Genomic DNA, 15,335 nt, shown 5'->3' with positions numbered 1-15,335 from the left:
AATTATTTGTTATAATTAGTATTATTTATTTATTTATTAATTATTATATTTTATAATTAAATAAATAACTATATATTTATTATATATAAATTATTTAAAATGAATGCATTAATCAAAGAGTGGCAAAATTTTATTCGAGACCACGAGTAAAAAAATGAGTGTAAAAGTAGTTTTGGCGTGAATTGCATTTTTTGTTTGTCGTTATTTTTTCCCCCTTTTTAATAGGGATGAAAAAACCTATGTAACGCTCTTATTAATAAATGGTGAGCTGCTTCTTCTTCCTTGAACCATTTAGTATAAAGAGGGGAAGTTGTGATGGCGGCGAACTGTGAGCTGTACAGGAAGGCGAGCATCGGCACAAGCCTTACAGACGCCCTCGACGAGCTCGTCACCAACGGCTCCATCTCACCCCTTCTAGCCGTCAAGGTCCTCATGCAGTTCGACAAGGTGGGCTTCTTTTGTCTCTCCCTTTCTTTCCTTTCTGGCAGTACCTGCAGTTGAGGGGAATCGAACTCTGTACCCATGTAAGGGAGGCAAAAGTACTTCCAGTCAAGCTATGGAGCTGCCAAAGCCTAACCTAGGTTTTAGCGCAGTAGGTTTGCCATAATACACATAATTTCTCAGAAAAAGGGTCCCTTTTTCGCTCAGAGACCTCCTCTTGAAGGCCTTTTGGGCCTAGGTTCTTAGCCATCTATCTCTGAAAATTTTAATTTTCAATTCTGATTTTTTTTAAATGTAGTATTTAGTGGTAGACACCGATCACATGGAGCGTGGCTGGCAGGGTTCAAACCTGGATCCATATCAGGGAAGATGAACGCTTTCACCAGTAGGCTTGCAGACTTAACATCCATCTCCTTATCCAACTTTGGAGGTTTTTGTGTTAAATAAACTAGGAACTCTGAAGATTTTTTTCAAGTGAACTTCTCTGACCCTAGTATTTTAGTTTTATTATTTATAGTTTTAGATCACAAGCTTAGTTTTCTGTCATATGTGAACAGGTGTTCAAAACATCCACCTGCCTACTATTCATCAATAATTAACTATAATTTTATGTTTAAGCCCTGTTAGGAAATGCTAATATGATGAAAGTTCACTTGTGTAAGCTTTTTGTGTCTTAAGAATCACAATCTCAAAAATACCAATAACAGCTGCAAGTAAATGGAATGCATGATAAAGAGCTGATCTGGGAGTGATGTCAGTTGGTGGATGGGTTTGACATCCTCTTGGGCAACCATGATAAGAGAAAGGGGTCCAAGCATTCTGCAGCGGGCTTGTGCTGGATGTTGGTGCAGTCGCCAACTTGTCCCAAATGCTCATTCCCTCTTGTGTGTAAGGCTGGTTGGAATGTGTTCTTAGTGACTATTTCTAAACAACAAGTCTTGTGCAAAGCTGAAACTATGATACTATGCAATAAAAAAGAGTGCAGTGCAACATGTACAAACCACACACAATCACAATAACTATTTTGTTTTGGTGTTGTCATCTAAACTAACAATAGGACTGATTGCAATTGCTTTTTAATATTTTGGCAGTCAATGAATGACGCTTTGCAGACAAAAATCAAATCGAAGGTCACTTTCAAGGTACAACTCATTATTTGCCGATTCAAGTTTGAAACAATGTATCAATTTGCTTGGAATTATGTGTTTGTCCATGGAGATATTCATCAATATTCATCATAGTTTTTTCCATGAGTTTGCAAGTGCAATGCTTTATCTAAAACAATTATCATGGGAATTGTGTAATGTATATTAGATGTCACAGCTGTGAGGTTGGGGCTTATGTTGGTTTGCGTTAAGTTGATTTAGCTGGAATTGTCCTATTAGCGATTATACTAACATAGACGGAATAAGCTTTAAATTGATATAGACAGCAAGTAAAATTGATGACTATTGACACCAACACTGCCCCTGCCCCCACCAGTCTTCCCCTCTTTCCTCCTTTCTCTTGCTTGTTCCCCCTTCTCTTTTGATGATAGGATCTCATCAATACATGAATTTGATGCCCGCGCTTGTAAAGGTGCCACCATAGACATGTCGTTTGTCGGACAACAATGCATCTTGGGTTCTATAGTCTACCTTCTCAATTTGTGATAAAGACTATTTGAAAGCACCTACCAATTTGTAAATTTGGGCTAGGGAATGTCAAATCTTTGTTACTACCTGGATTAAAAGTACCAATGCCTTGACACCATGCACTTGGCGAATGCATAGGAGAGTCTCCTTCATAGTTAATAGGCCTTTTGTCAAGGGAACTCCTGCCTATTGAACTGAAACATTGGAAGCAACAGTGATGCTGACTCCCCCAATTATGTGAATCTCATCTGACCCTACCATTTATGTCAATCTTATCTGTTTCCAACTTGCTAGTAGTTTGCTATGTGATTTGAGTGGTAATTTTGGAGCTTTTGGGAAATGTCTATTTGAAGGTCCCATTTTTTGACAATTGAAATATATGTTCTTGGTCCTACCTCGTTTAGAGATATAAGTTGGATATATGATGGTGTCGAATTTGAAAAGTTTGCGTGAATCTTTGAAATCCCTATGCTTCCACAATATTTGAATCTCACATGCATCAGGCCTCTTTTTATAGTGCAGTGTGGGAGCTGGTCAACTGCTCATTGAGCTGGCCGACAGCTCCACGACTCCTAAAATAGGAGAAAATGAATAAAATACCCTAAAATGGGTAGAGCCCATAAATGCACAATACACTAAGATGCACTAATTCTAACACCTCCTCTACATCTCATAGTGTGCAAGAGTCTGAAGAAGATAAGTTGATGAAGATGCAACCATGGACCCTCTAGCACCGCGAATACTGGAATCACCTCAGAGAGAGCACCCGCCAACTTGTTTCCTTGAAACAAAATGCCACCACGAACATCAAGGAACTTTGCTTCGCTACGAATTCCCACACAAGTGTGCAGTGAACTCCAAGAATAGATGATGAGCTGCTGGACACACCGCACCCATAATCCCCAACAGTGGACGGAAAACACATCACTTCCCAAAAAGCCTCGAACAATGAACTCGGAATAGATCCAGTTCATAATCTCTGTTACACAAAAGATAACCATGTCTTGCCAGATGTCTAATGCTTGGAACTCTAAATCACGGTTTCCATGCACCAGTAAGTGGAGCCCCCTCTCTCACCCACAAGCCTCCTCTGGCTGGAAGCACATGGGGGAAACTGCATGTATACTAGAGAAGTACACCATATGGGTCCTCCTGAGTCGGAAGCGCCTTGGGAGCCCTAGAAGTGGTACTAGAATGAATCTGTATCACTGTCGTGTGTCGTGTCTTTACTTTTTTTTTGAGATGAAGACTTGCCCTTGGTCTTGTCCTTCTTCTTGGATAAACAATCCTTGGACAGATGTCCCTCTCTTTCCACAATAGAAGCAATGACTGTGAACTTTCTTTTGAACTGAAGTAAGTGCCCTATCAGAATTGCTAAGAGACACCTGTATCTTACCTTGAGAAACGAGGACAGACTCTTCCTCTAAGAGTAGGGAGATGTCAAGCCTCTAGGATCTTCCATAAGGAAAACCTACAAAACAAACCATAAACCATGAAGGGGATGTAGGCATACTCGCCACCCAACCATGAGAACCGTGAGCGAGGCTCACAATCTTGGCCGTCCCCATCGAGTCACGAGCTAGAGCGTCATGCTGTCGTGAGTGCCCTGCTATCCTCATCCGGTGTCCTCTACCACCCGGGGTTGTCCCCCAAGGACGATGATCTCTTGCGCGATGGTGCTTCTGCTCCACGCGCTCTGCACTCTTGTGCTCCATCTGCCGGTGTGTGCCCAACTGGTACCCCTCCTCCCAATAAATAGGGAACGCCCGCCCGAAAAGCACACGCTTTCAATAGCGGGCCAAAAAGCACATGTCCTCCCACAACATATTACACTCTAGCTCGCCAATTTGCTTGCCCCTAGTGTGCACATGTCATACTCCCCTTCCTTAAAAGAGCTCACTTGTCACGTGCATCCCGCACTTGGATGCCACGTAGACATTTCTGTACAGAAGGTGCAGGACCTGGGATGGTGAACTGGTCCCATGTGAGCCCAGTCCGGGACGAGTCAGCCAGGGATCCATCTCAGTCGTCCGAGGTCAGGTGTGCATTGTCCTGCACATAAGTCCAAGGTCAGGTGTGCATTGTCCTGCACATGAAGCAGTGCCAGTCCGCGCTGTGAGTCTCCCTCTGGAATGATGTCAGATGTTCTGTGTATCTGGTTTGCAACTGGATGCCAGGCCTCTGTAGGCATGTAGGTTTGCATGTAGAGATGGGGCCAGCCCATAGGGCTACCCCAAGTTAGAAGATCTTGCACTTGCACTTGTAGTGTGGGCATGGGGGAGGTGTAGAACCACCCCCAAGGGGCCAGGAGGGCCCACATTGTGCCCACCAGCCATGGCTTGGGCTGGAAGGGTTGTCGGCCAGCCTTAGGACCTTGGGACAGCCAGCCGGCTGGGCAACAGGGTGGCTGTCAGCCAAGTGTGGGACAGCCCACACAGACTGCCCAGCAGTACAGTACCCTTGCGCAGGGCTGTCCAGCAGTCAGGGGACTCTTCTTGGTTCCTGTGCATGGTGCCCAGCAGTCTGGATGCTGCCCCAGAAGGCTGCGCAGGCTGGACAGCAGTGTGAACACATGCGCAGGCTGGACAGAAGGTAGGCATAGTGTGAAAGCATTAATTATAAGTGTGCAAGCACTTTATTAACAAGACACAGTCGTGGAGCTCCCTGAAGCCAGCCGACTGCATATAGTAGAGGGTATAAATACCCAAGTCATAAATCATTTCATCCATCTCATAATTCACCAAGTGCTCCAAGCAACCAAGGGCCAGGACAGCCAAGAACATTGCTAAAGCAAAGGGGTGAAGGACTGAAGGTCAAGGGCAGGTTTTCCAGCCAAGAAAAGGTCAAGTACTTTGTATTTGTTTCAGATTTACATCATTCTAATAAAGCAAATACACCATCCGTGGTGGGGGCCCTACAGAGGGTAATTGGGACCCAATACTGTGTCCTTCTCCATCTCCCCCTTCTCTCTCTATTTTCTGCACATCGTCTTTCAGTTTTGTGCGTTAATTCCGTCGCGAAAAGAGTGCTGTTTTCTGAGTTTTGAAGTACCGATCCTTCTCCGAAGCTTCCGCATATTACAGTGGTATCAGAGCTTACTTCAAGGACAAAGATTCAGCAAAGAAAACCAGAAAATTTTTTCGCTCGTGTGGTTGGTTTTTAGACGCCGGTGGACTACCCCTTTCGGAGTGACTCCTGTCCCTCGAAGGACGGTTGGTTTTTAGCCTCCGGAAGCCTCTGGAAGTCTCCCACACAGATAGTGGATGGTCAGATTGCGTTCCGGAAAGGAATTGCATTTTCCCGCTATGGCGAACTTCGGCGACGAGAGAGAACCAGAACCATGGGACCAGAGTGCACCAGGCAGCCCAGCTAGGGCACCCGGCTTGAGTGTACAAGACATGTTCCAGCAGATGATGCGAGCAATCGCAGACCAGACAACCAAGTTGGATGAGCAGAAGGCGCGGATTTTGGCTCTGGAGGAGCGTTCTCGCTCTCCAGCGTCGCGTTTTCCATCTCCTCCTCCCTCTCCTTCCGTATCCCAGATACCAGATCCTCGTCACAGGGACCCTCTCGCAGGGTCAGAGCCGCAGCCAAGCTCCTTGCTTGAGATGCAGATGCGCGCATTGGAGATTCGACAACGCGAAGACGACGCCATGCGACGAGTGGAACACGAGCGTTACCTCAGAGCTTTGGACGCCAGATTGACACCGGCGGCGCTCTTGAATCATTTTCTCGAGAAAATGAATTTCAGTAAGTATAATGGTAAACTCGATCCCACTACTCTGTATTCATGGTTACATCAATTTGAAGCTTACTTTGCCGCAGTTAGGAAATCAGATATTGACAAAGTGATCTTAGCCGGTTGGTATTTGGAAGGTGAGGCCATTCCTTGGTGGACTCAGTGGGCTCATGCCCACACCAGATCAGGTATGGCAGCTTATGGGTGGGACGAGTTCGTCCGTGACCTTAAGCAGCGGTTTTTACCACCCCACTACCTTGAGCGACTCGAAGACGAGTTCAGGGGTGCGCGTCAGAATGCGCAACCAGTCCTTCAGTTTGCCAATAGAATTTCGACCTTGTGTCTACAATTAGGCTTATCTGATGCGGACAAGAAAGGGCAGTTTTTGTATGGCTTGGACACGCAAATCCAATGGGAGGTGCGTATGTTTAGGCCAGCCACCTTTGAGGACGCACTCTCACTTGCGCAGAGTGCAGAAATGAAACACAATGGTGGCAAGCCCAAAACTTCCCAGTCGGCTTCTCCCAAGGCTAACGCCTCGGGGGACAAAAGCCAGAACCAGACGGGGTCTTCCCCAGGACAGAGCCCGGGAGCCTCTGGCTCCAAGAACTCGAACAATGCGTCTAAGCTTACTCCAGACCAAAAAGCGGAGGCAGGCAAGACAGGTGGCAAGTTGAGTGCTGAGGAGCTTTCTCAGTACAGGAAGGAGGGTAGATGTTACTTTTGTCACACAAAAGGACATACTTCTCGGGATTGTCCGAAGAAGCCTCCAAAGGCCGCCGCCGCCTCCACAGCTTCCGTGGTGAGCACAGCTCTGCCACAGATCCCAGCGGCGGCTACCCCTACTTCTTCAACCCCCGGTGCTTCAGTTGGAGCAATTATTAGCCGGGAGCTTGAAGATAAGCAGAAGGGCGCCCATGACCAGGAGTATGAGCGCAACGAATTGCTCAAGTCTTTTGGCTACATAGGTGGCCAGAGAGTCGTTGTCTTGTTTGACAGCGGCAGCACGGAGGATGTGATCACGGAAGAGGCCGCTAGGCGTGCCCGTTTCGAGCTGACTCCGGTGGACAAACAAGTTGAGGGTTTTAGCACAGGTATGACAACGAGCGTCAAGTATGAAGCTCTAGGTGCTAAGTTAGTCATTCAGGGCATAGAGTTTGTGCGTGACTTTATGGTTGCCCCTCTTGTAGGAGCTGACATAATTTTGGGTATCCAGTGGTTTCACAAGTTCCTTCCTGATGTCAAGTGGGACAAGCACACGTTCCAGATTGATCGGAATGTGTCAAACACCCCGGTGACCATTAAGTGTGAGCCAGGTATTCCAAACTTTCCGCTCATAAGCCACTTGCAGGCTAAGCGAGCAGTCAGGAAAGGCGCACAGTGTGCGATGATTTACATCCAGACAGCCCAGACGGTGGCCAGTGCTTCCGAGAAGTACTCGGTTCTCCATGAAAAGTTCCAGAAGATTTTTCTTCGGGACAGTCTCCCTCCCCAGCTTCCCCCGTCCAGACCGGAGGATCACAAGATTGACCTCCTCCCAGGCTCGGAACCCCCGAGCAAGTTTCCGTATCGCCTTTCTAAGGCAATGGAATCGGAGTTGGACCGCCAACTCCAAGACTTGTTGCAAGCTGGCTTCATCCGCCCCAGTGTGTCGCCATTTGCAGCACCGATCTTATTTGTCAAGAAGAAAGATGGGTCTTCTCGGTTGTGTGTCGATTATCGTGCACTCAACAAGCTGACTATCAAGAGCAGATTCCCGATGCCTCGAATTGACTATATTCTCGAGAGGCTGAATGGAGCTAAGGTGTTCTCCAAACTGGATTTAAAAAGTGGGTACCACCAGGTTCGGATTGTTGAGGGGGACATCCCCAAGACAGCTTTCCGTACAGAACGGGCCCACTATGAATTTGTGGTTATGCCATTTGGATTGACAAACGCCCCAGCTACATTTAACCGCATGATGATGCGTATTCTCCGGGAGTTGATTGGAGTGTGTGTGTTCATATTTCTGGACGACATACTCATTTTTTCAGCTACAGTTGAGCAGCATGACATTGATGTGGAGAAAGTCCTTAAGTTGCTGGAAAGCAACGAGCTCTATGTCAATGAAAAGAAGTCAGAATTTTATCTGTTCCAGGTACATTACTTGGGATATATAATCAGTGCCGAAGGCATTCGACTTGATCCGGCTAAAGTGGCCGAGATTGTTAACTGGGAAGTACCTCAGACTGCTTATGACATTAGATCATTTGTGGGTATATGCCATGCATATTCCACCCACATTGACAAGTTTTCTGATCTCTCGGCAGACCTCACCGATCTGCTAAAGGGAGTGAAAACAAGGAGGCAAAAGATTCGAATGACTCCACGAGCGTTGGAGGCATTCTAGAACCTCAAGGTGGCTTTGTCAGAAGCGCCTTGTTTAGCCCTTGCCTCGTGGGACGAACCATTTCAAGTGATCACCGATGCGAGTAACATCGCAATTGGAGGTGTATTGCAACAGAATGGTCATCCAGTAGCTTACATGTCTCGTAAGTTACTGCCCGCCGAAAAGAATTACTCAGTCTATGATCGTGAACTCCTAGCAGTCATTCAGGCCTTGAAACATTGGAAACATTTCCTGTATGGCCGTGACTTCGAGGTCCGCACTGACCATCAGGCATTGCGCTGGATTCAGACGATGCCAAGTGCACAGTGGAGTGATTGACAACACCGCTGGAGCCAGATATTCCAGCAGTTCGGTGGCATGATTGAGTACCTTCCAGGAAAGGCCAATCTAATGGCCGATGCTTTGAGCAGGAAGGGACAAGTATCTGCGATTCAGACCACTAGACTTGACCTTGTTGATACTGGACTAGAAAACATGAAGCACACGTACGCGGATTCCGAGGAATTCGGTACTCAGTGGGAATAGGCATTGGATGCCACAGGACCATGCCATTTTCTGATACGCGATGGTTGGCTTTTCTACAAAGGCCGACTGTGTGTCATGAAATCATTCCGGGCAGCTCTTCTCCATGATGCCCATGACGCCATTACAGGTGGTCATAGGGGCATGAATTCGACTCTTGAGAAATTAGAATGGCAATACTATTGGCCAAAGATGAGGCGTGATGTGTTTACATATGTACAACGCTGTGACATTTGTCAAAAGGTGAAAGCTCCTCGTGGAAAGAAGATAGGGTTGTTACAGCCCTTGCCAATTCCTGAGGGTCCTTTCCAAGACATTTCAATGGACTTTGTCACAAATCTGCCTCCCAGTCCGAGTAAGCGTAATACACAATGTTTAACGATTGTTGATAGGTTCAACAAATTTGTTATGCTTATTCCTTGCAGAGCCAATGTGACCGCCGAGGATGTTGCCCAGCTATTCATTCGGCATTGGTACCCGATTGGTGGGATTCCTAGGACCATAGTGTCAGACCGAGATGCCAAGTTTACCAGTCATTTTTGGAGGGCATTGTTTGATAATTTTGGTACTAAGTTGAATTTTTCATGTGCATTCCACCCACAGACAGATGGCCAGACAGAGATATACAACCAGTTGGCCTTTGATGTGCTGAAGTGTTATGTCCACGATCAGCAAGGTAAGTGGGAATCGTTTTTGCCTTTAGTTCAAGCTGTTTTGAATGACTCTTTTTCTTCAGCTATTGGCAGGACTCCATATGAGGCAGCGTTTGGAAGGCCTTTCCAGTCGTTGTTAACCAGGACTTCGTCTTCAGTACCGGAGGCGAACAGAGTGACGGAGTCTTACCAGGAGATCCTAGAGTCCGTTAAAGACAGATTGGCTAAAGCGCAAGAGGCCTACACTCGACAGGCCAATAAAGACCGAAGGGACATGAAGTTTTCGGAAGGAGATTGGGTATATCTTCGGATTATGAAGCAAAGATTGAAGCAGGTGGGCAAGTGATGCCCAAAGTTGTCTTTCAGGAGCTTCGGACCATTTCCCATCCGGAAAAAGATTAATGAGGTGTCTATGCAGTTAAAGCTATCTCCGAGTTGGACTATGCACGATGTATTTCATGTCAGTTGGTTAAAGCCATATGCAGGTCCACCCCCTTCAGAGGTCAAAGACGAAGCGGAACCAGACATCATTGATGAAGCAGAAGTAATGGTTCCAGAACAGATCCTTCTGCACCGTTTCAAGCATGGCTCAGGCCGAAGACTACGACAGTTCCTCACGAAGTTTCAAGACCGAGGAACTCATGAAGCGGTATGGCTCGACAAAGAATTTTTTGAAGACTATCCGGCATTATTGACGGATTATTTGGAGGCTATGCAGCTTCCGTCAAGTTAAGCAGAAGGGGATGTCACGTGCATCCCGCACTTGGATGCCACGTAGACATTTCTGTACAGAAGGTGCAGGACCTGGGATGGTGAACTGGTCCCATGTGAGCCCAGTCCGGGACGAGTCAGCCAGGGATCCATCTCAGTCGTCCGAGGTCAGGTGTGCATTGTCCTGCACATAAGTCCAAGGTCAGGTGTGCATTGTCCTGCACATGAAGCAGTGCCAGTCCGCGCTGTGAGTCTCCCTCTGGAATGATGTCAGATGTTCTGTGTATCTGGTTTGCAACTGGATGCCAGGCCTCTGTAGGCATGTAGGTTTGCATGTAGAGATGGGGCCAGCCCATAGGGCTACCCCAAGTTAGAAGATCTTGCACTTGCACTTGTAGTGTGGGCATGGGGGAGGTGTAGAACCACCCCCAAGGGGCCAGGAGGGCCCACATTGTGCCCACCAGCCATGGCTTGGGCTGGAAGGGTTGTCGGCCAGCCTTAGGACCTTGGGACAGCCAGCCGGCTGGGCAACAGGGTGGCTGTCAGCCAAGTGTGGGACAGCCCACACAGACTGCCCAGCAGTACAGTACCCTTGCGCAGGGCTGTCCAGCAGTCAGGGGACTCTTCTTGGTTCCTGTGCATGGTGCCCAGCAGTCTGGATGCTGCCCCAGAAGGCTGCGCAGGCTGGACAGCAGTGTGAACACATGCGCAGGCTGGACAGAAGGTAGGCATAGTGTGAAAGCATTAATTATAAGTGTGCAAGCACTTTATTAACAAGACACAGTCGTGGAGCTCCCTGAAGCCAGCCGACTGCATATAGTAGAGGGTATAAATACCCAAGTCATAAATCATTTCATCCATCTCATAATTCACCAAGTGCTCCAAGCAACCAAGGGCCAGGACAGCCAAGAACATTGCTAAAGCAAAGGGGTGAAGGACTGAAGGTCAAGGGCAGGTTTTCCAGCCAAGAAAAGGTCAAGTACTTTGTATTTGTTTCAGATTTACATCATTCTAATAAAGCAAATACACCATCCGTGGTGGGGGCCCTACAGAGGGTAATTGGGACCCAATACTGTGTCCTTCTCCATCTCCCCCTTCTCTCTCTATTTTCTGCACATCGTCTTTCAGTTTTGTGCGTTAATTCCGTCGCGAAAAGAGTGCTGTTTTCTGAGTTTTGAAGTACCGATCCTTCTCCGAAGCTTCCGCATATTACATCACTCTTGAGCTCAAGAGAAAGAACTCAAGGAGAAGTTGTCACACTTGCAACACTAGAGAAACACCCTCTATTGGTCAACACCAATAGTCTCAAGGACAATCCAACTAAGAGGTCGACTTGCTCAAGTAACTTGACACGAGCGTCAATTCCTAGTCACAAAAGCCAAATTCGGAGCAAATGGATCATCTGGGTAACTTGAAGCTGACAATGCTACCAGTACTAGAGGCAAGCAACCACTGTCCTGAAGAGTTATCCCGAAACTAGAAGTATCTTCCATTTGACTACCGTGCTTTCATCTTGATGTCCTCTATAAATCTGGTCTAGAAAAAACCAGAAAATTGGGAAAACCCAGAACCTACTATTGAAGCCTGAACCAAGTGGAACACAACAATAGTCTCTTCCCAAACAAGGAAAGAACTGATCTTCTAGAAAAGATCATCAATCTGTACTTGGTCACCTCGGAAGTCTAACTTACCAAACAGACCTCGGAAATGAATACCTTGGACATGAAAGGAACAACTGTTCCAACAGACTTGGTTATGACATAAGCTAGCATCTATCATATCTGTCTATATCAAAAGTAAAGTATCTATCCCTCAAAAATGTTGAGATAGCCTTGTGTTTGTAGGCGCAGAGTCCGAATGAGGTCTTGACAATCAGGCGTAACCCTATAACATGGGATGGATCATGGTGTCCCATACCATCATGATACACCCCATACCTGATGGGAGAGAGAATTAGGGTTAGGTTAAGAGTTCATGTGGGAGACATACACAGAGAGAAGAACAAGGGAGAGAGAGAGAGAGAGTTGTGGGGATAAGTCAACTCATGAGGTATGAGTGTGTGACTCCCCTATCACACATGTATATTGCACTAGTACACATAGTGCACTTAGTACTTTTAATGTACTAAGTGTACTATGTACTATAACTTATGGGCTTGTACACACTATAAGGGTGGGCATAACGCCTTTACCCCAACAACCTCCCACTTAAAGGCAAAGTGCCCTTAAGTAAAGGAAAAGAAAAAATCAGCATGTACATGATAATATACAAGGCCATATCAAGGCTGAAACTGGCCTCATCCAATGCCCATCAAGTGTCTGCAATGAGCAAACCGCTCCGGAGGCAAACTCTTTGTCAACAGATCAGCAGGGTTGTCATCCGTGTGAATCTTAACAAGCTGAATTTGCTTGTTCTCTATCACCTCTCTGATGAAGTGATACTTCACATCCACATGCTTCGTCTTTGCATGAAAAACAGGGTTCTTTGCCAACTGGATGGCACTCTGACTGTCACAATGCAACAATGGAATATCCCCTGTATGGCCCAAATCAACCACTAACCGAGATAGCCATAATGCCTCCTTGCAAGCCTCTGTGGCTGCAATATACTCGGCCTCTGTAGTAGATAAGGCAGTGCACTTCTGCATCCTGGATATCCATGACACAGCACCTCCTGTGAATGTAAATACATAACCGGTAGTAGACTTCCGGTTATCTGGATGACCGGCATAATCCGAATCCGTGTAACCATGCACTAATGCATCCTGTTTGCCAAAACAAATGCACAAATCCTGTGTGCCCTTCAGGTATCTCATGACACCTTTCACTGCTTCCCAATGCTTCTTGCCAAGGTTGGCCATGTATCTAGAAACCACTCCCACTGCAAATGCAATGTCCGGCCTAGTAGCAACCATGGCATACATGAGACTGCCACAAGCTGAAGCATACGGAATCTTGGCCATATCAGCCCTGTCACTATCCGACTGTGGGCTGTCCATAGCACTGAGTTTCACATATGGAGGCAAAGGAGTACTAGTCTTCTTCCCCCCGTCCATATTGAACCTCTGCAAAACTTTGCCAATGTATTCCTTCTGAGACAAATACAACACATGCTGATTTCTGTCCCGAAGTATCCGCATACCCAAGATGTGATTTGCATCACCCAAATCCTTCATATCAAAGGTTTGATGCAGCCTCTGCTTCAAGGTATCCATCTCCTTACGAGATTTCCCGGCAATCAACATATCATCAACATACAAGATGAGGATCAATAGACTGCCATCCAAAGCTTTTTTGGTGTACAAGCAGTGATCTATGTCACTTCTCCTGAATTTCTGAGATTTCATGAATGTATCAAATTTATGATACCATTCCCTTGGTGCCTGTTTGAGCCCATAAAGACTCTTTTTCAGCTTGCATACAAGCTTCTCCTTTCCACTTACTGCATAACCCTCTGGCTGCTGCATATATATCTCCTCATGGAGATCACCGTGAAGAAAAGCAGTCTTCACATCCATCTGAATCAAGTCCAGATCATCATGCGCAACCAAAGCCAACACAGCTCTAAGTGTGGTCATTTTGACCACTGGAGAGAAGATCTCATCAAAGTCCACACCATATTCCTGCTTGAAGCCCTTAGCCACTAACCTGGCTTTGTATCTTGGCTTTGCATCTGGTGCAACTTTGAGCGTGTATACCCACTTGCATGGCAAAACCTTCTTGCCTGCAGGCAAATGCACCAACTTCCAAGTTCCATTTTTATGCAGAGAATCCATCTCTGACTTCATGGCACGCTCCCATAGAGCCTTGTCTGCCCTCTGTAAAGCCTCCTTGTAACATGAGGGTCCCCACAGTCAGTAAGCATCAAGTAGTCAACCCCTGGAACAAACCTGTCAGGGGCTCTGGAGGGTCTTGTGGACCTCCGTACCCAATGACCATCATTTGCAGGTTGCTGTCCAGCCTGCATATCACCCATTGGTGGCTCCTGTTCCATGCCATAAGGCTGAAAAATCATGCCCGGTATCTCCTCTAACTGTGGTATATCCATAGGGATATCTTCTGCCATCTCTGGCTGTCCATTTGGACCATTTTCAGCACCATTTAAGGGCTGGTTTTCCTGCTGTAATGGCTGATTTACAGCCCTTTGTTGTTGTCCATGATGTCCATCATCATCAAAGATGACTCTGCTAGGCTCCTGTTGCCTTGCAGGCTCCTTATACATGCATGTTTCATCAAAAATGACATCATTGCTGCGTATGATCTTTCTATTCATGGGATCCCAAAGTCTATACCCCATTTCACCTCTGTCACCATATCCTAGGAATATGCATTTGTGAGACTTAGGATCAAGTTTGGTGCGCATTTCCCTGCGTATGTGCACGTACGCAACGCAACCAAACACTCTCAAGTGCTTGTATGACGGAGGCTTCCCTGTCCATACTTCTTCTGGCACTTTCCCACCAAGCCTCGTGTTAGGTGACCTGTTTATAAGGTGAACGGCTGTCATAACAGCTTCAGCCCAAAAACCATGAGGTAATGCAGCATGTGACAACATAGAACGGACCTTCTCCTGAATGGTCCTGTTCATTCTCTCTGCTATCCCGTTTTGTGGAGGATCATAAGGAGTAGAGAGCTCCCTCTTGATGCCTTTAGCATCACAAAAGTCCTGAAACTGTTTGGACATATACTCTCCACCATTGTCGGAACGCAAAGCCTTCAGTGTTTTGCCAGTTTGATTCTCAACAAGAGCAACAAACTTCTCAAACACTGAGAATGTATCACTCTTCAAACGAAGAGGATAAACCCACACCTTGCGTGTGGCATCATCAATAAAAGACAAAAAATATTTTGCCCCTCCCAAAGAAAGCTGAGGCATCTCACATACATCTGTATGCATAAGCTCTAACTGAGCATCTTTCTGTCCAAGAGCTTTCTTGTGGGGGCACTGTAGTTGCCTACCATATATACAATGCTCACAAAACTGAAAACTTGAAAACTTTAGAGAAGGCAAGTAACCCAAACGAGACAATTGCTCCATTCCTTTGACACTCATGTGTCCCAACTGGCTATGCCACATAGAGATTTCCGGCAGCTCGGTTGCATTTACATTAGCATGGTGACAAACACCTGCATGCATAAAGTAAAGAGTGTCCACCTTAGAGCCTCTGGCAACAACCAGTGAGCCCTTACTAATGTTCCACTTTCCACTACCAAATGTGGTAACATAATCAGCATCATCAAGCTGTC

At 46.4% G+C, this 15,335-nt stretch overlaps 1 protein-coding gene across 1 annotated transcript in view; it reads left to right on the top strand.

Moving 5' to 3' along the window:
- Nucleotides 1–251: 251 nt before the first annotated feature.
- Nucleotides 252–15,335, top strand: part of LOC147639020 (transcription initiation factor IIA gamma chain / TFIIA-gamma (TFIIA-S)) — a 38,748-nt gene continuing 23,664 nt past the window's right edge. Inside the window, exons 1-2 of the mRNA XM_086786639.1 lie at nt 252–447; nt 1,533–1,583. Coding sequence (XP_086642765.1) covers nt 316–447; nt 1,533–1,583 — 183 coding nt within the window. The 5' untranslated portion in view covers nt 252–315. The remainder of the gene's footprint in view (nt 448–1,532; nt 1,584–15,335) is intronic.

Source organism: Cibotium barometz, chromosome 4 (genome assembly GCF_041138505.1).
Source record: "Cibotium barometz isolate CiBa-2024 chromosome 4, ASM4113850v1, whole genome shotgun sequence".
NCBI lineage: Eukaryota > Viridiplantae > Streptophyta > Polypodiopsida > Cyatheales > Cibotiaceae > Cibotium > Cibotium barometz.
Note: the sequence above shows the minus strand (reverse complement) of the source record. Positions and strands in the feature narration are given on the sequence as shown.